The sequence below is a fragment of the Nomascus leucogenys genome, chromosome 20 (assembly GCF_006542625.1).
Source record: "Nomascus leucogenys isolate Asia chromosome 20, Asia_NLE_v1, whole genome shotgun sequence".
Classification (NCBI taxonomy): Eukaryota; Metazoa; Chordata; class Mammalia; order Primates; family Hylobatidae; genus Nomascus; species Nomascus leucogenys.
The window spans coordinates 64,613,620-64,637,332 of NC_044400.1; the positions used below are offsets into that span (position 1 = coordinate 64,613,620).

The 23,713-nt window shown below is 36.3% G+C and overlaps 1 protein-coding gene across 1 annotated transcript in view; it reads right to left on the minus strand.

The window, feature by feature from the left end:
* SLIT2 (slit guidance ligand 2) overlaps positions 1-23,713 on the minus strand; it is a 374,620-nt gene that overhangs the window by 43,187 nt on the left and 307,720 nt on the right. Inside the window, exons 27-29 of the mRNA XM_030801111.1 lie at positions 11,267-11,391; positions 11,038-11,135; positions 9,649-9,788 (exon numbers count right to left, since the gene is read on the minus strand). Of these exons, the coding sequence (XP_030656971.1) occupies positions 9,649-9,788; positions 11,038-11,135; positions 11,267-11,391 (363 nt within the window). The remainder of the gene's footprint in view (positions 1-9,648; positions 9,789-11,037; positions 11,136-11,266; positions 11,392-23,713) is intronic.

The window sequence follows — 23,713 nt, forward strand, 5'->3', positions numbered from 1 at the left end:
TGTACGAAAGAGGTGGCGAGGGTACTGGAGCTGATATTGCAGCCCATTTTTATTCCTACTGTAACTTGTAACAAACTGTTTTTTTGTAAGAAATAATTATTAATATTGATAATAATGAAGGAGAAATTTAGGATGGCAATCTGAATAACTGGACCAGAATTCTAGTGTTAAATGTAATCAGTCAAACTCAAGAAAGATTTGAATAAATGTACTAATTTTATTCTCTTTGAATTAACACAGCAAGGAAAGATATCAAAATAAGCAACTTAATAGATAAAAAATATGATTTAATTTCTTAAAAGTATGCTACTTGAGGGCATGGGATACCTTCATATTTATATTTTTGTATCTCTCCATTCCCATTGCATTCATTAGTAAATTGTCTGGCACAAACTAGGTGCTGGATTAAAAAACAGGAAAGATAGCACTTATTTGATTGCTTCTTGCAGGCAAATGCTTTTTAAATGTTAATGGAGACCCAGATCACATAAAGAACAATGTAAGGAAGCAAAGAGAGAATTAAAAAACTGGTAGCAGATTTGTGTTCTGAGATGTGAGCCCAAGGTGTGCCCTTGCAGGCTGGATGAGATGGGTAGTCTGTTCACTTCCAGATTTCCCTACTGTATTTTTATGCCTAACAATTACCCTTCTAATGGAGGATGGAGACTATGAGCTCCATTATCAAGAAATTGCACTTGTCAGCACTTAAGTGGCATGTTTGAGGAAGGTTGAGATGAATGGACCTGAATGTTTATCATTACCAAATTTTGTAAATTCGGTCCAATTCTGATTTTAAAAAGTATACATTTCCCATTTGTTCTTTATTTATAGAAACAGAAGCATTCTCTCTCCTCCTACAGACCACGCAGTGTGGCAGAGAGATTGATGATCTATAGCGCAGGGTGGATATAGCTGACGAGATTATGGGAGTCATCCCAGAGCAGCTCCATTAAGTTGGACCTGAAAGAAAAGTATATATATTTTCTCCTCTTTTGCTAAACCAGGCGGGCCCTATTTGTTACATACTCAAGGTGATAATCCCAGCAGCACAACACAATAATACAGGCAGATACCCAGTAAGATACATTAGCCATTAACAGATGTGATCTTTGTGTGCAATAGGTGCAAAATGGGACACGTACATCATCAGAACACTGCCATAGAGAAACCCCGTGAGATAAAAGTTTATCATAATTCAAAATAGGAAGGTTCAAGAAAATATGCTATAAACGTAGCTATTAAGACGTTTCAAAGAAGGAAAATCGGTTTTCGGCTCCTATTTTTGTTTTCTAAGTGGTATGAAATGAGTTGCTTGAGTCTTTCAGAGAGTTTGGTCAGTGTCCACGCACAGAAGGAGTGTTTTTCTTTACTTACAAACTAGTAAAGTCGCTATATTATATTATTAATGTTCTTGGGATATGAGAAGTGATGGTTTGTACTGAGAAATATTTGACCTGATCTGACCTTGCAGTAAAGAATCAAAGCCAAAGAGTTTGCTCAGTAGATAAGGGTAATGTTTTATGGATTTTTGTATCACTTTCAATACTTAGCATGGTGTCCTGCATAAGATATTTTCTCAATAAGCATCTGGCATATTTAAAAAAAAAACTTACCTCTCCAAATAAACAAACAGAAAATGAAGTGTTTTTCAGCACTTTCTTATTGGAACACTGAGGCTAAATAATATAGCCAATTCCAGCAGCTACTGAAACTTCAGAAAATATTTAACTCAGTTTTCAAAATAAATAAATTCAAATTAGATTGAGAAAGACTTGGCTAGACTAAATTGTTGTTCTGGGCTCAATGGGCACTGCCCTATTGGGCAAACAAGATCTTTAAAACTTTTTTTTGAGATTAAAGTGCATTTAAGAAAGTTTTGAAAGGTTGGAGGATGAATACAAACCACATAATATCATTAGGCTGCCAAAGTATTCTCTCCAGTAAAAACAGACGGCAACTTAGGTTTCCCTTATTTGAGCTCACAAATGTGTCCGCAACTATAATGACCTTGATATAAAGACCTTACACATCTCGAAGCAGAATTAAAAACAGAAGTCGCTGTTACTAAGAGATCATGAAAATCTAAAAATATACACAAAATCTACAAATCCAACTCAGCCAAATCCAAGAGCTCCTCAGCATTGTGTATTTCCCTATGTTTCAAAGTAGCATATAGGGGCAAAGAGGACCAAAGACCCATCCCTAAATAAAATCTTTCTATATGAAGTGAGCATACAAAGTAAAATTAAAAACAATAATAATAAAGACAGACAATACTGAACAATATGGGGAGAGAAATTTCCATTCTATACATAATTTACCTTAGGTAATTTTCTTTATAAAAAATTAGAATAAAGAATTCCCATAAGAATTCTTCTGCCATGAGGAATGGCATCAAATATATCTGAACCATGTCACTGTAGTGATGATGGTTGGAGTTAAACGATGCAAAATTTAAACCTGTCTTACAGGGCAGCCTTCGATATTTCCGGAGTATAGACATTTACCAATTCAAAGTGTTTTCCGATACATAGTTACACGTTATTCTCAAATGTCTATGTGAATGATATGACAGATATCATTATTCCTGTTTCACAGAAGAAAAATAAAAGACTGGGAGGTGTCCCAGAGTTTATAAACATTCGTGCCAGGATAAGAAACCTGAACTTTTCCCCTTACCTACACAAACTAACCACCTGCCTTATGGGATAAAAGGTAGCCTAGTTCTCGGGGGGAATTTATTAATTGTACAGATATTCATTCGGTGCTTTTTTCCTATCTAGATAAAATAGACGGCTTGGCTGCACTTGAATTTTGTGGGTACAGCTTTCCTTACATAAGGACAATTGTGCATAGTGAGCTGAAGAGACAGCAGGAGAGCAGAAGGAAAGCTTGTTTGGCATAAACCATGAATGAGAAATAAGCTATTGTGAGATAGAAAAGAAGCCATGCCTGGAAGAAGGCAGCAAGGCAGAAGGCACAGGCTCCAGCAGTGGCCCCCACCTCAAAGTGCATGCCCTGGGGCCAATGAAACATGGGTTTGCATCTGGGCCTCTCCTTACACGGTGCATATCCTTGAATAAGTGGTTTATCGTTGTTTTATAGAAGTTTTTGCCCACCTTTGTCTTGTTCACATAAACTACAGAGTTCTTTTAAATTAACAATGCATTGACTAATGATATACATTCTTTTTATTTAAGACAATTCCCCCAGGTGCTAGAAAAAAATGGAAATTCTATTTCCAATTAAGTTTTGAATTGAAAATATAGAGAATGATTTGACTGCTTTTAAAAGCAAATTCAGTCAGCAGCAAATTCTTGGAAATAAAAGGGAGCTTTTATAAACATAAGCATGAAATTTAGTCAACACATGAAACCACATGGCGACTTAAAGTAGTCGTACTGCCAAGATTGTTTCTAAGAGTATACACAACAATTTAAGGACATATTCTTGTGATGGAGTAATTGCTATTATGTTTCTGAGATAGACTCAGACCTTAGACATCCCTGACCCAGGCCATCAATTGCTTAGTACTTGTAAAGAGAAAAGACGCCATTTGACCCAGGAAGGTATGAGATGCATTAATCCACAGAGGATAGCACATGTTATATTGTTACATTCTAAAATATGAAACCATTTTTTTTCATGGTTTTCAACTTAACTCTGCACACTGTAAGAGTAAGTCAGCAAACACAGTGAATCATCCAAACAATGCAACCGAGGAAATGAAGCCCATAGCAAGAGAAGACAGAGAGACCTGCTATATAATAACCTCTTTTTTTTTTTTTTTTTTTTTTTTATTCGAGAGTGAGTCTCACTCTGTTGCCCAGGCTGCAGTGCAGTGGCACAATCTCGGCTCACTGCAACCTCTGCCTTCTAGGTTCAAGCGATTCTCCTGCCTCAGCCTCCCAAGTGGCTGGGACTACAAGCATGTGCCGCAACGCACTACTCATTTTTGTATTTTTAGTAGAGACAAGGTTTCACCATGTTGCCCAGGCTGGTCTCAACCTCCTGGGCTCAAAGGATCCACCTGCCTCGGCCTCCCAAAATGTTGGGATTACAGGCGTAAGCCACTGCGCCCAGTCTGTAATAACTTCCTTATTATCCTCATAATCCGACTGCAAATGCTTCAGATACAACTGGAGCTATCAAGACAAGCACACATTGTGTTCCTTTTAGGATGCTGTGCCAGCATTTGGTACTTGAAGATTTTTGGTAAGCTGAATAATTAAAAATCCAATGTAATTAGTTAAAACTCTGAGTCTTTAAGATAAGATTTCATAAATATTCCATGATGATTTCCCAGACATGGCTATCATTCTATATGACTCAGGCCAGGTGTCGTGGCTCACACCTGTAATCCCAGCACTTGGTCAGATTGAGGCAGGTGGATCATGAGGTCAGGAGATCGAGACCATCCTGGCGAACACGGTGAAACCCCGTCTCTACTAAAAATACAAAAAATTAGCCAAGTGTGGTGGCAGATGCCTGTAGTCCCAGCTACTTGGGAGGCTGAGGCAGGAGAATGGTGTGAACCTGGGAGGTGGAGCTTGCAGTGAGCCGAGATTGTGCCACTGCACTCCAGCCTGGGCGACAGAGTGAGACTCCGTCTCAAAAAATAAATAAATAAATAAATAAATAAAATAATTCTATGACTCACTTTCATGGGCCCTGATGTATCTTGGGAGCCGGGTGGCCCATATTGATGTCAATAATTAAATATGGCTTTTTTATGCTTAAACATACTGCCTAGTAGTCACGGCATCCTATAACACAAATTTATAAGTCAACTTCTTGGGCTTTATAATATTTACTTCATAAAGTGTTTCAATAAGTGTATACACCTTGAAATATTTTTGATGTTACATGTTACTAAAGATATTTGCTTAAAGTTATGGGAACAGTCTTTCTTACTTAAAAATTTTTCTATCTACAGCCTTATCTACAGTACTGAATAACCTATGTGTTTCATTCCAAAAATAATACATGTTTGTGATATATTTAAAAAGTGAAAGAATATAGACAAGTAGAAAATTTTAAAAATTTATATTAGTCCCTTATTCTAGCCACCCTTTCTTCCCACTCAAAAAGTTTCTATTCATTGTCTTCTAACAACAGATAAATTGTATTTCAGAGGCCCATTTTACACTGTTTGTCATAGCGATGCATAGATTAAAGATCTGAATGACTGATTTGACATATTGCTTTCAGATTTTATATTTTGTCAACATTCCTTTTTACCGTGTACACGCAGTGAAATCTACGTAACTTTACAAGAAAGAGGGAGACTAAAATGAAAATCATAATAGACTTAAAAGGCAACTAACCTTTTTCCACCTCATTCAGATTAGCAGCTGGCAGCGACAAAGACAGAAGAGACAAAAGACTTTTTACATTGCAATACAACAGCAGAGCACAGGAAGCCAATGCGCAGCGTTCACAACAGAGAAGCAGGGGTGGGCGAGCGAGCTGAAGCAAGGCTTGGATTTCTTACCTACAGCCGGGCCACACGCACAAACATGGAGAAAATGAGGCAAAAGGTAAATGCCATCACAGGGATCTAGAGGTCTGCGTCTAAACCAGGTGATGGAACAACCAGCAGCTTTACTGTTTAAGATGGACACTGAATGGCTTGTGCATGGGCGTCAGGGATTCGGAAAACAAAGAGAAAATGGGTACACAATGGAAAATTTAAAGTGGTCTGAATATTTTCCACAAAATGTGTTCTAAGGCTTTACACGCCCAATTTGCATGGAGATGTTCATTTTATGGAATTTAAGTAATCCCATTAAGTGAAAGAAGGGCTTAAAATGTGATCAACTGTGTCATACTTGTATGTGGTCCTATAAGAACAAGAGTTAATTAAGACACACAGTCTTGATATAGCAGATCCAGGGTTCTGACTGTTGGGAAATATACAAAAGCACATTTTTGAATTAAATAGCTAAGTTAACACTACAGCCTAAAACAAGTGTCCATTTTTTTTTAAAAAACAGGGGTGCCATATTTATAGTTTTTATTTGTATAGGTGTTAGGTTTATGTTACATCAGGAATTCCTTGGAAATTTAGCTCCAAGAAATGTATTGTCTTTAGAAAGAAGATGATCATGATTTTAAAAAAATAACCAAACAAAAAATCAAAACCAACAAAATCTCTCAAGCTACAATTCAAACCTTAGATTTAATTTTAAAATTATTTGTTTAACAATTCTGAAGTCCTACTTTCTTAATAGTATAGGGATGTTAATTTAGATTCATAGTGAATTCAACTTTTCAAAAGTTAATCTTACCTAAAATATACTAGTAATTGGCAGTCATGCATTACACAACTGGAAGCACAGATGATGAACTGGAGTATATGGAGAATGGTTTTGGTGACTGGGGTGGTGAAGTTACAGCAAGATTTAAATAACAGAAAATCAGTATTTGTCCTTACAATTCATGCTGTCAATCCCTGGAGTGGGAAAGAGCAGAGAATTTTCTCCTCTAACAAATCAGTAACTACTTACTGTGATATTTTGGTCACACAGGGCTTAAATAATGTTTAATAAATTCCCCATTGGTGGCTCATTTTATTTTAAATATTTTTAGTCATGTTTTGTAGTCTGTTCATCACATCATAACTTCTCTGTCAGATTGCTCTCAGATCTCTGAATTTGTTTCCATTGACATAATGTCCGTTCTGACTCTTGACATAGGTGTCAAATACAAAAACTGTCACCATAATAATTTACAAGCTTCTTTTCTGTAAGGCATTATTTGTTCTTATTAAACAGAGTTCACTTCTCATTGTATGCCTTCAGGATATAGAATAAAAAATTTTCAAAGGAAAAATCAACTTGTTACTAGGATGATTTTTAAACACTGACAACATTATTATATTCCCTGAGCATAGCAGGGCTTCTGCTCCCAGATCTCATGCTCATTAATCAGATTCCAAACTCAAATTTAAAACCATATAATCACATTATAAGAAAATTCCTCCTTAACTGCAGACTTGGATGAAGCAGGATATACAACTCTAGAGCCTCATTCATACTTCCCCATAATTAAAGGTCACTTATGTGTCAATGATTTCAAAATCTGCAGATGGTTGTTTGAAATTTTGTAAATGAGCTCATTTCACGTGTGCACAAAAATACTACAATTAATAGATGAGTTATACATTTGCCCCATTTAGATATCTTCTCTCATGCCAAATTTTCAAACTCTTCACGGCCCAAAAGACCCATTCCAAAGATAAAATGGTCATATCTTCATGTTCTGTACGCCATACACTTTCTGTTTAGTATTTTTGTTGATTCTTTGCCCAAATTAAGGCAAACTGACATTTGCAATAGTTATAAGTAAAAAGACTAAAACAGTCCCAGTTCTTGTGGAGAGCCAAATGGCTCTTGACAGATACTCATGGCAAGTTCCCAGATGACAGCTTTTATAGATGTCACATTTTGGCTAAAAAATGGTTTGGCTAGGCTTTAGGTATTTATGATATGTTTCAAAGAAAGAGATCTGACATAGTTGGGGAAGTGAGGCTTCATAACACTTCTCCAAGGAAACTGCTCTGAACTGACACTTAGAATAGGAGAAAACATGTGTTCAAGAGGAGCAGGTATAGGGAGGGAGCTGGGGAAATGAAGGGTGAGCAGGTAAGACAAAGACTCAAAAGAAATGGGTAAGAATAAGGAATAGCAAATCTAAAGCCAAAGCAGGAGGACTCCTCCAAACCAACTCAAAAGAGTCCTCAACCACCTTCTAGAAATTTTATTGTCAAAAAGACACATAAGAACCTGATTGCAGTTGTGCTCCAAAGCCTAGGTTTTCATCAGGAAATTATATATATATATAATATATATAATTTATTTATTATATATATAATTTTTATATATATATATTATATATATATATTCCTGGTTTTGTGCTTAGGAAGGTATTGGTTAGGCAAAGCTTGCTTGAAATGCTTGGGTCCAATTTGTCTGGTGCAGTGATAGTGGGTTGGTTTAAGGAGGCCTCCAAAATTAATTGGGTTCTTAAGCCCTTTCTATAATGATCAGGAAAATGATGGAAAAAGAGAATTATTCTATCCTAAGAAGGTACCAGGTAGCAGATTTTAGTGCAAACATCGGGCTTCTTGGACAAGTCTAAATTAGCCCATCCAGTGAAGTTAAATTCTCAGGGTAGCTCAAAGGGCTCCAGAATTTGTGGTCACAGGCTAATGTCAAGTTTCTGAGGTGTGATAATATTGGTAATATTAGTGTGAAAGTCAAAGCTACGTAACACCTACATTCTTTTCAGATACTCTAGAAAGGTGCATGTTGAATATACTTGCTATTCTTTGTTTATGTAAAATATCAACTAATGCTAAAATTCTACCCACTAAGCAGTCGAAGGGCCATAGACAACTACTAAAGACTTGGTAATATAGCATGTTCAAATTTCTGCTGGAAACTTAGTATGCTATTACTGCTTTACATGACATTGGGTGCTTTACTGGTGCCAAAAAAATAAAAATTAAAAATAAGACCCTAGAAAAGGCAGCCTTCAGAGTCACTCAAACAGATCTGGGTTGCCAAAACCGAGCCTCATTATTCTACCTAGCATTTTCCCACCAAGAAAGGTACCCAGTAAAGTTCAGTTTGGGTATTCCACAAAAGCTTCCATTTTAATAATTTTCCAACAAACCCCTGGGAAAATTTAATTATACAGATGTATGTTCATCTTTCACATTGTGAGATGGTAACTCCAGTCACCTGCACTGTAATTTCATCGTTTGCTTTTCTCGCTATGTAGTAAATTATATGAAAACAGGCATAATAAATGAAATGCACCCAGAAAATGAAAACGGTAACTTTGAGTAGAGTGACCAAAATTACTTCTCCATTTTTTTCTTACAAATAAAATGTACAACTTTCTTGTTTTTCCTTTGTCAATGTTAAGTGATTTATTAAGGGAAAAAGAGCCTATCAATGAAGTTTCTAATTCAGAGCCACGAAAAATAAAAATAAAAATAAAAAAATCAATTCTGACAAAACAGACAAGTCATAAACTTGATGTTGACTTTAGAGCAAATTGGTTTGAATAGAGAGGAAGTTTAGCAATTAATACTCTAATGAGATGTGTCATCCAAAGAAACAAAAGTGTTAGAAAAAAGGTGATAGTCTTATAAGACTATGCAAAGTGCTCAATGTCTTCCTGACTTTTATTTTGAGGGACATGGGTTACTAGAGGCAAACACTAGCAAAGACACAAGTATGAAGATGAATGATCTCAAAAGCTTAATTATGTTTTAGCTATTAAATAAGTGTCCTCTTTTCACACAGGTACTGGGGGTTGGTTTGCACAGGGAAAATGGTTTGTACAAAAATGCCATTTAATTGTGGGACTAAAAGCTTTAGCACAATAGCTTCTTTTATTACTGGATAGCATGGCTTTATAATAGATGCATGTGTTTGAACAGAGATTCCTGGGTCTTTTATTTGGTTAGCTGAAATTATCTTTAAGTCCTTATGTTATTTACATTACATCTGATTTTCAAGACACCTACCATTTATCAAATAAAAAAATGATTTACTAAACATATATAACATAGTTCCAATGATGCTTTCAAACAGATATACTGATCGAAGGCAAAATATTTCCTGTTATTTGTACCTGTATACTCAGGTGGGCAAAGGCATGTGTAGTTATTAATGCCATCGACACATGTGGAATTATTTTCACAGTCATTATCTTCACAGTCATCAACGTTGACTTCACAATTTTCTCCTTCAAATCCATCAGCACAAATACACCTGAATGCCAGAGGAGAAAAGGCAAAAAACATCTTTTTGTTGCATTTTAAAGTCATGTGGTCTAAATATTGAAAAAAGCATAATTATACCCATCAATCATAGAGCTTTTAACTACCAGAAATTGATTTTTTAAAATGCTTTTAAATGACATGTTGTAAACATCAATTTAAGGTAATATCCACCAAAGCAGAAACCATTCAAAAAATAAAATTTATGCTGGTTGCAAGAAGGCAAATGATTCCATGGTCTTAAAAGTCAATAATCCCACTGTATTTGCAGGTCTAAAACACAAGCAGTTTTATTCCACAGCCCTAGATATCTTAATCTTGAGTTGTGCCCTAATAAAATAATTCAGGCTTCTTTGCTCATAAATGAAGAGGAACTGGTTCTGATTTTTAAAATTGCAACATCTACTAACATATGTATAATGTCCTTGATGTTTTGAAACAAAAAAAATCTGAAAATAAAATTTTGTCTGCCTTGCAATTACAAAATGTGAATGTTCTCTTTGTCTTAAATGCAATCCTTCCTCTGGCATAAAACTATCTTGAGTATGTATCGAATAATTTTTGAGTAAAGTCTAAATGAATAAGAGATGACTTCATAACAGAATGCAGCAGTGAAGTCTATTTCTTCTAAAAAGTGAAATTCTAACAAGTTTTAGTAGTATATTAGCATTCTTATGTGACATTATTAGTGTCATTTAATAAAGAGCTCCAGTTCATAATTCATGAAGTATATCTGAAGTGATTGTACCATATGATTAAATAGCTCCAGATTAAAATCGTTCACAGCAAGTCTGTCTACTTACATTGTGTCTTGGAAATAAATCATTAATTTTCTGTATCAGTGGGACCTATATCTTGTCATTACACACTGTCTGTTAAAGCAATAAGCAAAACAACAGATGAATATATGACTACTAGTAGGGGACTAGTTGGCTATTAATTAGTATAATGGAGCCAATATTAATACTTTGTCTTGCCCTAATCTGACCTGATTAACCATAATGTGCATATGTGTATGTTTGTAAATTAGTTTTGGTTTTGTAGCATCCTGAGCTGAGAACGCTGTAGTGTCTCCATTTATTTTTTATATTGCAATATCTCTGAGAGGGACCAATACATATTGCCATTTCTCTGGAATTCTTTGAAAAATACTGCTCTGATTTGAAAAGGAAAATGCATGTTGGCTTAGTTATCTTTGCTCCAATACTTCAGACACAGATGGCCATAGACTAATGACCTACCAGAATCCATCTTCTTCTCCTTCTTTTAAGTGGCAAGTTCCTCCATGTTTACATGGGTTACTGATGCAGGCATGAATTGGGACATCACAGTCCTGCCCCTGGAGAAGAAGGGGCAAGTAAAGTCGACTAAAGCAGTTCTCGACACATAGAGAAAGCACAGTAGAATAATAAAGGCACACCAAGAAAAGTTATGTTCTCAAACTGTGACTCTTAAAGTGCTTTTACTTACCTTGAAACCATATGGACAGGTGCATCGGTAAAAGTCAACTGGATCACTATTACATGTGCCATCATTTTTACATGGATTTGATAGGCAGGGGTTACATTTAGCTAGAATATTGACATCCACAGGACCTGAAAATTAATTCAAAAATATGAGTAACTGATGCTCTTCCAGTTTACTTATAATTACTTGTATGCCCTAATGTAATGGTAAATTTCGTATAATATTATTATTGGTCACATATCTATATGTGTCTCTCATCCATGACAAACCAGAAATCAGCATCATCCTATGATGTGCAAGAATGCAACAGGAGGCCTTCTCAACTGGATGGACTGTGAGCCTCTCTGAGGCCAGTGTGGGACTCTTGAGTTGGTATCTGATGTTAATGGTGCCAGTGTCACAGAGTCCCCTCATGGGCTGACTAGTTTATGTGGATGTGTTTCTTGGCCATTGTCTGTACTTTAACCTCCTCCTGCTTCATGGAAATGCCTATTGTCAGTCCCACAGAAGACTACGTGTGTGGGTGTGGCGTGTGGTGAGCAAATTTTATAAATAAGTAGAAATTTAACACTGTAATTAAAAACACAATATAATGCACCTGCTCTGGTAACATTGACTCAGTAGTACGACTTTCGTATAGGAGATACAAAAGAGTGCCACTTTATGCATATAGAAATAAACCAAAAGTGTAAGCTTCATTATAATCTCCCTCATTTCCTTTTGATTTGGTTTATTTGTTGGTTCATTTGCACAATACGTGAAGGGTGATGTTTCTGTATCTTACTCTCCAAAAAGAAAACATCTTTGAAATGATCTTTACTTGCAATCTCACGTTTTGGGAGACATCTTTAAAAAACTTCAGGAGCCGTACAAGGTCTCGATTAAATGCATATTTAGCCACAGCCATTTTCCTTTGTTCACAAATACTTATTGGACAAATGACTAACAATGTGGAAACTGTACTGTCCTCAATAAAAGTATGTTCCACCTATGCTACTTTGTGCATTCTGTGTGAGAGCTCACCACAAGGCCTTTTGGCAAATGTATCTGACAAGGGCACTGACATCTTTATATGTAAAACACATACATTTCTTACTGTCAACATTAATTATATTTCACTCTGTAGTATAATTTCTCTGTAGTTCTTTATCTTCACCGAACAAGCAGCAGTAATTCTAATTGCATGTTTTATCACATGCAATTTCTAGCAAAGTTATCTGGATAATTACAGAGCAGCTCTGCACTCCCACCATTACTGCTCTAACCTTCTAAGGTGCCTTCACCAAAAAGCTATATAACTTCTATTCACATAAACTACCTGTATCAAATTATTCTACAGAGGCCGGGCACGGTGGCTCATGCCTGTAATCCCAGCACTTCAGGAGGCCGAGGCGGGCGGATCATGAGGTCAGGAGATCGAGATCATCCTGGCTAACATGGTGAAACCCCTTCTCTACTAAAAATACAAAAAATTAGCAGGGCGTGGTGGCAGGCGCCTGTGGTCCCAGCTACTCGGGAGGCTGAGGCAGGAGAATGGCATGAAGCCGGGAGGCGGAGCTTGCAGTGAGCAGAGATGGTGCCACTGCCCTCCAGCCTGGGCAACAGAGCGAGACTCCATCTCAAAAAAAAAAAAAATTATTCTACAGATTAGAGCCTATGTTTGAGTTGTTGACCTACTGAAAGAAACTCATGTATATAAGAGAACATGAATAAATATGGTGGCCACAGAGATTCATTGTATCTCTTCATATCCTTTACCCTGGGAAATACTAGTACATATTCAAGTAATGGCATTGAATTAAAATCCACGAAAATGATAGTGTCCTGTAGTGTTTAGTTTTTCTATTGATTAAAAAACTCTTGAAATGTATCCACATAGAAATTGTGTTTTTTTTTTTTTCTTTTTTTTTACCATTAGGAGAAAGTTGACTGCTCCTGCTCCTAGGATGAACGTATTAAGGGAAAGAAGTGGTGCTTACTTCTTCTAGTGATGCCTCAGTCACTAGGAGAGACTATGCCAGTGCTAATGTCCCCTACATTTTGTCTTGGTAACTAGAATAACTACAGGAGTCTCTATATCAAATTACAGCTGGGAAACTGCTGGTATTAATTCTGAAGTAAAGTGAGCTCCATAGAAATTTAATTTCTCGGCCGGGCGCGGTGGCTCACGCTTGTAATCCCAGCACTTTGGGAGGCCGAGGCGGGCGGATCACGAGGTCAGGAGATCGAGACCACGGTGAAACCCCGTCTCTACTAAAAATACAAAAAATTAGCCGGGCGTGGTGGCGGGCGCCTGTAGTCCCAGCTACTTGGAGAGGCTGAGGCAGGAGAATGGCGTGAACCCGGGAGGCGGAGCTTGCAGTGAGCCGAGATTGCGCCACTGCACTCCAGCCTGGGCGACAGAGCGAGACTCCGTCTCAAAAAAAAAAAAAAAGAAATTTAATTTCTCTCCGCCCTCCCCAATTTATTTATCAATTAAGAGCAAAAAACTTAGCTGTTCAGCACACTGCAGAAATGAATGGTGACAGTGAAAGCAGTTAGTTAAATTAGCATAATACCTAACAACAAATGGTTTTGTTTGCTAAAGTTATATATGAGTCAGCATAAGGAAAGAAAATAGCTCATTGCTAGTGGATCCCTTAATAGTTTACAGGAAAGAACCTAACTCAGAACACAGGCGTAGGATGAAACGGTGAAGAATGTATGCCAGCAAAACAGCAAGTCAGCAAATGCAACGACTATAAGCATTTATCTGGCCACATCCCAAGGCCTTGAGAAAAAATGTCTTTTGGCCTGTTACTGTGCTTTCAACCTTGTAAGGCTATGGTTTAAATAAAAGGAGTTTAGGGTTGGCAGTTTGTAAGTTCATCCTGTGGAATGTGACATGTTCCAAAAATTATGTTTGAGTAATTAGATGAGAAATTAAGAGATTGTCTTAGGGAAGAAAATGGAATACATTTTGAAGAATTTAATCGAGTATACTGGCAGCATCATTGCCTGGCTGAAGTAGTTCATGTTCATTTTACCACATAGTGGGGATTTATTTAATAAATGTCCACTGGACCATATCTGATTAATAATCACTATCTAATTTCTTTGCATTTTATTCAAGACCAAATTTGGTTTTCTACGGAGATAATTATGTTGAATTATTTTCATATCTGGAATCTGTTATGGGAGACAGTTGCTCCCTAATATATGTTCAGTTTAGCTAAAAAAAAAAAAAAATCAAGATAAGCATTCTCATACACTCAGGACTCTTCTAACAATTTCTTAAACCTGCTGAGCTGATTGTGGCATAGAGTTTGGGAACATAGCAAAATACTGAGTTCCAACTTCTTCAGGTTGGTAAAGCTCATGACTACCAACTTTACCAATGGTAAAGTTAGCTATCATTCTATTTGCTTCTCGTTTCTCATATCTTTTTAAACCCAGTTATTCAACGATCATTTCTTATTTCTAGTACTTGAGTTTGAGTGAAGGGTAATACAAAAGATGTTTGTAAGTCAAATTCCACATAGCAGCATCCTCTCATATCTCTAAAGGTCTAAATATGATATAATTTCTTTTCCTATTTTATGTAGCTTGTAATTCTCCTTAACCAAAAATCCTTTTCAGAATGTGATTTTTACATCTACCTGGTTTATCTAAATCTGCTTGTTTCTATAGTCTAATCTCTTGAAATGATATTCCTTGCATCTGGCTCTCCTCCCATTCATCTCCCTGTCCATATTTTGCCCTTCTAAGTCCATCTTCTGTCTTCTATTTGCATTCAATTTGTGATTCATTTTCCATCCACTACACTTTCTCAGAGCACCTCTCCTGAAATCTTCTTATTCAAGGAGAATGACAACTTTAATCTGTTTATACAACAAGGAGATGATATCAGAGCTAAAGAGAGATGCCAAATAAAGTCATCATAAAATGGGGGAAGAAGCACACCTCTCCACAAGCAAACCAACACTTGGCAGAATTTTCCACACTTGATTAGTCCTAGGTGAAAAGATGTCCATAATATGTAGCAATCTTGGGCATAGGATCTGAAATCCACCAACCCAAGTTAAACCCAGATTTACTACTTAAGTGTGTGGTATTAGGATAATGGCAGCCATTCCAAAAAGTTGTTTTAAGATGTCAATGAAAGTCAAGCGGGGAACCTAGTGAGATCAAATACAAAATTACGGCAAGTACTGACACTCTTTCTTAGACTTCCAGAGAGTTGGAGTAGGTAGGAGGAGGAACAAAAAGCGTTTTATTTAAAAGGAGAAAAGCAGTCATTTTCTTGTTTGTCCAAATTTCAACACAGACAAAGGCAAATTAGATCTTGCTGTTTATCTATTCATCACAGGCTCCCTGAGAGCCTTCTATATATGCTAGGAGCTGCTCAAATTTGGGGAAACTAGAGGGACTATTATGAAACCCATGGGAAATAGAAGTGGGCACCGGGTACAACACTGAGAGTTAATGACTTTATGCTGTTAAGGAATGCAACTGTGATTTGCAAATTAGGTGTGGACAAGCACCGGAAATAATAGTACAGCTTTAAGAAACAGAAGAGGTTCTCTTTGTTCTTTCATTGCTGCTTGGTAAAGAACTGCAATCTTTAAGCTTTTCTCCTTTCTAAAGCTAATTGGTTCCAAGAAATGTTAACATATTGTTAACAAATTAGCTTTCATGAGATGTGTGCCACGGAGGGGAAAGGAAATGTAGCTTCAGGGATAAAGATCTTTACTAATGTCACTGAAATGAAGGAGAACAGTCGAGGCGAACTGGATTGATTTAAGATTTGGTTTTGATTAAGAGAGCACTATAGTATTAGCTATATGGGTGGAGGTGTGGTTAGCTTAATAATTCAAAGGGAAAATGAGAAGAAAGTTTGGTTAACAATCTGTTTCTGTCAGTTACTTTCATCTTTAATGGAAGAACTGTCAGACCTCAAAGCCATTAAAGCTTGTAGGCAGACTAGCTTACTTGACGAAAATCACTAGTTATGCACCTGACACCACTACTGCTACCCAGTGAGTACTGTATCTCATTTTGATTTATTACCAAAAGATCCAGACAAAAACTTCTAGCTATATTCTAGAATCTACCTTCATTCTGGTATCCCTTGGAAACATGGGTCAAATAACAAAATCCTCTAGTACTGCCCTTGTATCAAGCCAGAGGTACATCAAAGGCAACTCAGGGAAACATCCTGGGGACATTTGATGTTGGGTATAATTAACTAAAAGAAGGTTTTTATTTAAAACCAATGCTTTTACGCTCCACTTGCAACTACATTATGGCATTTCTCAAGTATTATTAATAGTACCAAATGCATATTTCTTAACAACATTCCATCATTAATTTATCAAATATTTACTGAGCATCTACATTGTGCCAGGGACTAGGCCAGATTTTAAGAGACCAAAGACAAGTGAAATGCCTGAATTTCTGAAAAAAACTTATAGTTTAGCAGTAGAGACATACATGTATCAGTTAGAGAGTGAATGTGGGGAATGAGAATGCATGTCTTAGAATATGTGTTTCAAGTTTCTGCAAGCCACCAAGGGAGAAGAATCCACTAAGTGAATGGAAATATGAATGTGAAGTTCTTAAGAAAAGCCACAGCTAGAAATTTAAAGGCATGGATTGAAATGTACTGAGAATTTAACAGGGCTAAAGATAGAACGCCACATTCTACATGAAAAAGTGGGTGAAAAAATAAAAGGACAACATTAGGAGATATACCTAATGCTAAATGACGAGTTAATGGGTGCAGCACACCAACATGGCACATGGATACATATGTAACAAACCTGCACATTGTGCACATGTACCCTAAAACTTAAAGTATAATAATAATAATAATAATAATAATAATAATAATAAATAAAAGGAATGAGGAAGCCAAGAGATTGTAGAGGAAGGAGAAGTGGCCAGCAGTGTCGAAGATGTAAAGAGAGCAAATAAAGATAAGTAAAAAGAAGCCACTGAAATTGGCAAGATAGAAGATACTGGTGTTCTAGTTTCAGTGGAGGGGTGGAGACGATCTCCAGATGACAGAGGTTAAAATCCTGTAAATTTGCATTGCAAAAATCGTTAGCTAAAAACACAAAGGCTAAATTACTATACCTTTTGGATCACCAGGCTTGGCCATTTGCAACACTTACATGTGACTTTGGGCCACTAAATGAACTTCCTGAGCCAAAATTAAATGGAAAGGGCAATAATTATTTTACAAAATCTTTGCATCAGAGAGAATACGGATGTAAAACATATAAGAACAGAGCATTAATTGCTAGTTCTCTTTACCTATTAAAATAAACATCTGTTAAGTTTTTCCCAGTGTTTTAAGTTTTAAAAAGTATAATAAAAGAGCCCCCCCTTTTTAAGATGATACTTTTAGCAGATTACCATATCCAAACCTGAATGTTCTCTTTGGCCAATGGGCAAATCAAAACCTCCAAAATCTAAGGTAATTTCCAAGATATAACTATGTACTGGTAATACTAAATCTGAAAATGTAAAAAAGATTTGACCAACTTCTAAATAATGCTTCAAAATTGATCTAACTTGTGAATTTTTCATTGCTTTAGGTTGGGCTGAATTATTTAATCACCTTCATACTTAATTCAACGACTAAGGACAATATCAATAATTTTGAGACATAGAACAAAAGCTCTCACTCAAGCCTAACAAAAACTCGTCCAAAATGGAAAATGTCGATCTTGCTAAGAAAAACAGTTAATATTACAATGTTATTGCTGAGAATTGTGAAATTTTTCACAGGAATTCCAGAATCTAGAGGATTAGATAAAATTAGAAGAATTTAGATAAAATTAGAAGAAGAGATCAACCACGGGATGCTAAATGTTGATTATCGTGGGTTATGTCAAGGTTTCAGGTTTCTTTGACCCTTCAGCTGGCCTTTACAAATGAAGTAATGAGGTACATTCGGCACCATATCCCGGCCTTTCTTTTGAGCTCATGGCTACCAGACCCCTCCCCTTTTGGGCCTCGTCCCCTCTTCGTGTTATATTCCATTTAATTCATAAGAAGAATTTCCTGTTGGCCTCTTGGACCTGACAGTATCAGTTACCATTCCATAGTCATTTGGTATGGATATATTATTAGCATCTTATACATATTTCTATCACCAGACTTCCATACCATTTTTTAGAATTATCTATTTAAAAGTATCTCTCAGTAGAATATCAGGTTCATGAGGACAGAGATTTTACTCTGAATTGTTTATTGTTGTATTCTTACCACCTAGACACAGTGCCTTGTACATTGTATGAACTTAAATAATATTTGTTTAATGAATGAATAAATATATCATTCATCCCCATTAGTCTGTTCACTCCTCAGCACATGTAAGTCATCGCCATTAGATTGTTCACTCATTAGCATATGTAATCATTTAATAAATGTCTTTCAAATAAAAAATAATAATTTAGTTGCCTCCATAGCTAAAACTTCCTGAACCAAGAGAAATAAAGGGAATATTAGAAATTAACAATGTTCCACTTTCCACACTGACTTTCTCAATGATTATCTGGAGAGGACAAAAACTGTTTTATTGCAGACTGCTTACTCACTCTAACGTCATCTTCTATTTAAAACATGAGGACAGGACACTTGGGTTATAAAGACAAGTCATGGCCATCTGCTTCTCACTCGGGGATGCTCTATCTGGGTATTAATTAAATATGATCTGATAATCAATTTCTTCCTTTCATTTATTTCTGTTCTGCATCAAAACGATGAGAGTTTACCATAAACACTTTTTTCTTTATTAAAATAATTAATGACTCAAAATAACAGTATGGCATGGCATCCTCTAGCAGAAAAAAATCATTTAAATTGTATTTCAAATAGCTATGTAAACACGTATTCAATTAAAAATATTTATCTTCCTGCTATATTTTGAAATTATACATTGACAAACCATAATATTGAGAGTTTGTACTTATACAATTTTCATGAATAAAATAAAAATACATTAGACTGGCATAACTAGAGGGAAAGTTAAGTTAAAATATGTAAACCTCAATTATAAAACATTTAAAGAAACATGATTTTGTTGCTTTAAAACTCATAAAGCATATATGCTTAATAGTATAGCACTCAGTGGATTTCCTTGAATGAATTATTTTAATTAATAGATTAAAATACTTGGCCTTCTACCAATCCACTTTTACAAGTAAATATTTCTAGTAAAGCTTTTGAGGGTAGGTCAGAATTTTCATTTTCTAAGTATGTTTCAATAATAGCATGGCAATCTTATTTACACTGAAAATTTATTTTGAAAATACTTTTATTAAAAACTATAAAATAAACTTAAGCATTAAGCATTGGAATCAGAGTGAAGGTTCAAATTCTGACTCCAATCAGCAGCTGACTGATTTTTAAAAATTGCTTAATAACTCTAAAATACAATATTTTCATATCTCAAATGGGGAAATGATAGTTTTCACTATAAGAATGGTAGAAAGGCCGGGCGCGGTGGCTCATGCTTGTAATTCCAGCACTTTGGGAGGCCGAGGTGGGCGGATCACGAGGTCAGGAGATCAAGACCACAGTGAAACCCCGTCTCTCCTAAAAATACAAAAAAATTAGCCGGGCGTGGTGGCGGGCGCCTGTAGTCCCAGCTACTCGGAGAGGCTGAGGCAGGAGAATGGCGTGAACCCGGGAGGCGGAGCTTGCAGTGAGCCGAGATTGCACCACTGCACTCCAGCCTGGGCGACAGAGCGAGACTCCGTCTCAAAAAAAAAAAAAAAAAAAAAACGGTAGAAAGATTAAAAGAGATAAAAAAATCTATGTAAAGTACTCAGCATTGGGTAAACTACTCAACAGAACTTAGCTATTATTGTTATTATTATTTGTAGTGGTAGTCGTATTGGCAACAATCCAGTCTAAACTGTCATCAACCTTGAACTAGCAGAGTCTTCGTTAATAGGACAATGAAACTTCAAAATAGTCTGACAAATGCTGAGACAAATGCTGGCAAAGGGCACTGTAAGTTTCAGTGCCTATAACTCTAAAATTTAGTTACAGAAAAACTGAGTAAAGTCTTCTAAACGCAACTGCTACTATACTGATGGAGTCTTGAATGTCTACACTGCCTGCCAACTGGCTTACACCCATGCTGTTTGCTATTTAAGGTATACCTTGAAATACGTGCAATCTATTGATCGTATAGTTTAGTGAATATTAAACTGAACTTCCACAGTTGAAATGATAAATTTAGGCTTTACATCCTCTGACGATTAACAAGTTTCAGCTCAACTGTTTTCGGTGGCCCTGGAACAGGTCCAGAAGTTTCCTGCAGTGAAAGCTCTGCTCCCATAGTTATGCCCACCTGTAGCATTATCCTCACACTTGTCTGCGTGTGCACTTATGTCATTAAATCTTTCACAGCTCTCCTTCTTTTACACAAATTATCCCTCTGAGTTCTTGTAGCAACTACACTATCCACTATGGTAGCCACCAGACATGCATGTATATTTCAGTTTAAATGTAAATAAAATAAAATAATTATTTTTCTCAACTGCATTAGCCATATTGTAAGTGCTCTATAATCCTATATAACTAGTGGCTACCATATTGAATAGAACAGATTTGGAACATTTCTATTATTACAGAAAGTTGTATTGGGCAGTGCTGAAAAGAGCTAATTTTCCCTCAAATATATTTCCATTTATGCTACATTAAGTACATGAGATTCTATAGTCACTAAATGAAAAAAAAGCTCATGTTAGTCAGATAAATACTGAGTTACACAAAGATGTATGTAGGTATGAATGTATGTACAGACAGACCTTGGAGATACTGTGGGTTTGGTTCCAGACTACTGCAATAAAGTGAATATTGCAATAAAGACAGTCAAACAAATTTTTTGGTTTGCCCGTGCATATAAAAGTTATTTTTAACTGTACTGTTATATATTAAATGCGTCTTAAAATGCAATACCTTAATTATAAAATATTTTATTGCTAAAAAATGTGAATGATCATCTGAGCCTTCAGTTAGTTGTAATCTTTTTGCTAGCCAAGGTTCTCTCCTTGGAGTTAGTGGCTGGTGAGACTGATCAGGGTAATGGTTGCTGAAGGTTGAGGTGGCTGTAGCAATTTCTTAAAATAAGACAACAATGAATTTTGGTGCCTCAATTGACTCTTCCTTTCACCAAATATTTCTCTGTAGTACGTGATGCTGCTTGATAGCCTTTTATCCACAGTAGAACATTTTTTCAAAATTGGAGTCAATCCTCTCAAACTCTGCCATGGTGTTATCAACTAAGTTTATATAATATTCTAAATCCTTTGTGGCTATTTCAGCAATGTTCACAGCATCATCACCAGGAGTGAACTTCATCTCAATAAACCACTTTGTTTGCTCATCCATAAGAAGCATCTCCTTATTCGTTGAAGTTTTATCATGAGATTGCAGCAATTCAGTCACATCTTCAGGCTCCACTTCTAATTCTAATCTCTTGCTATTTCTACCACATCTGTAGTTACCTACTCTATTGAAGTTTTCAACTCTTCAAAGTCATCTATGCAGACTGGAATCACCTTCTTCCAAATCCCCGTTAATATTGATTTTTTGCCCTCCTCCCATGAATCACAAATGTTCTTAATGTCATCTAGAATGGTGAATCTTTTCCAGAAGGATTTCAAATTACTATGCCCAAATCCATCAGAAAAACCACTATGTACAGCTGCTGTAGCCTTATAAAATGTATTTCTGAAATAATAAGACTTGAAAATCAAAATTATTCCTTTATCTATGGGCTGCAGAATGGATATTGCACCAGCAGGCATACAAACATCATTCCCCTTGTGCATTTCCATCAGAGCTCTTGGGTGACTAGGTGCATTGTGAAGAAGCAGTAATATTTTGAAACAAATCATTCTGAGCAATAGGTCTCAAGAACGGGCTTAAAATATTCAGGAAACCATGCTGTAAATAGATGTGCTGTCATCCAGGCTCTGTTGTACCATTTATAGAGCATAAGCAGAGTAGATTTACCATAATTATCAAGGGCTCTAGGATTTTCAGAATAGTAAATGAGCATTGGCTTCAACTTCTTAGCCCCTAACAAGAGAGTCAGCCTGTCCTCTGAAACTTTGAAGCCAGGCACTGACTTCTCCTCTTTAGCTATGAAAGTCCTAAAGAGCTATGGAGGATGACACCTGCTTCCAATAAAGTCTGTTTCATCTACAATGAAAATCTGTTATTTAACAGTGTCACCACCTTCATCAATTATCTTAGATCTTCTGGGTAACTTTCTGTAGCTTCTACATCAGTACTTGGAGCTTCACCTTGCACTTTCATGTTACAGAGAAGGCTTGTTTCCTTAAACCTCACGAATCAACCTCTGCTAGCTTCCAACTTTCCTTCTGCAGCTTCCTCACCTCTCTGAGCCTTCATAAAAATAAAGAGAGTTGGGGCCTTGCTCTAGGTTAGGGTTTTGTTTAAGGGAGTGCTGTGGCTGGTTTGGTCTTCTATTTGGATCACTAACACTTTCTCCATATCAGCAATAAGGCTGTTTCATTTTCTTATCATTGGTCTGTTTGCTGGAATAACACTTTTAATTTCCTTCAAGAATTTTTGCTTTGTATTCACAACTTGGCTAACTGTTTGGCACAAGAGGCTTAGCTTTGGGTCTCTCTCGGCTTTCAACACGGCCTTCCTTGCTACACTTTTTGTTGTTGTTGTCGTTGTTGTCAATAATTTCTAGTTTTTGATTTAAAGTGAGAGATGTGAGACTCTTTCTTTCACTTGAACACTTAGAGACCACTGTAGTGTTATGACTGGCCTAATTTCAATATTGTTGGGTCTCAGAGAATTGGGATTCCCAAGGTGTGAAAGAGAGACAGGGGACTTATCTTGGACTTCCAAGAGCATTTCACAAATTAGTGTAAACTGAGATGCTCTAAGAGTGGAGTACAAATATGCAACTTTTCTCAGATTTGTGTTATAATTTTTTTTTCAAGAAATAGCTGCAGGGAATTATAAACTTTAAGAAATACAGATAAGCATTAGCATTATTGAAAATAAAGTATGAGTATCGCTTGGCACAGAAAGGTGTAACAGAATCAGTTTGCAGTTTCTCAACTTCCCCATTAAATTTGCCTAATAATGTGCTGAATAGAAGGTTTTATGCCAGTTTCACCTTCCTTGCCTCCCCTTTGACAATCATCTCTCTTCCACTTTGCAAAAGAATGATATACTTCTCAGCCCACCAGAAACGTATCACGGAACACTGTCCCAATAAAGACCTAGGATCATAAAGGAAGAATTATTGCAAAAATTCTTGCAATCAATGCACATAATCCCAGAGAGGCACTGCAATAAAATCTCACTTTCAAGTTTCAATAAAGTAAAATATTGATAAATAATTATGTAGTTTCAATCAGTGATGCACTAGTATTAACAGCAATAATTCAATTCAAAGAA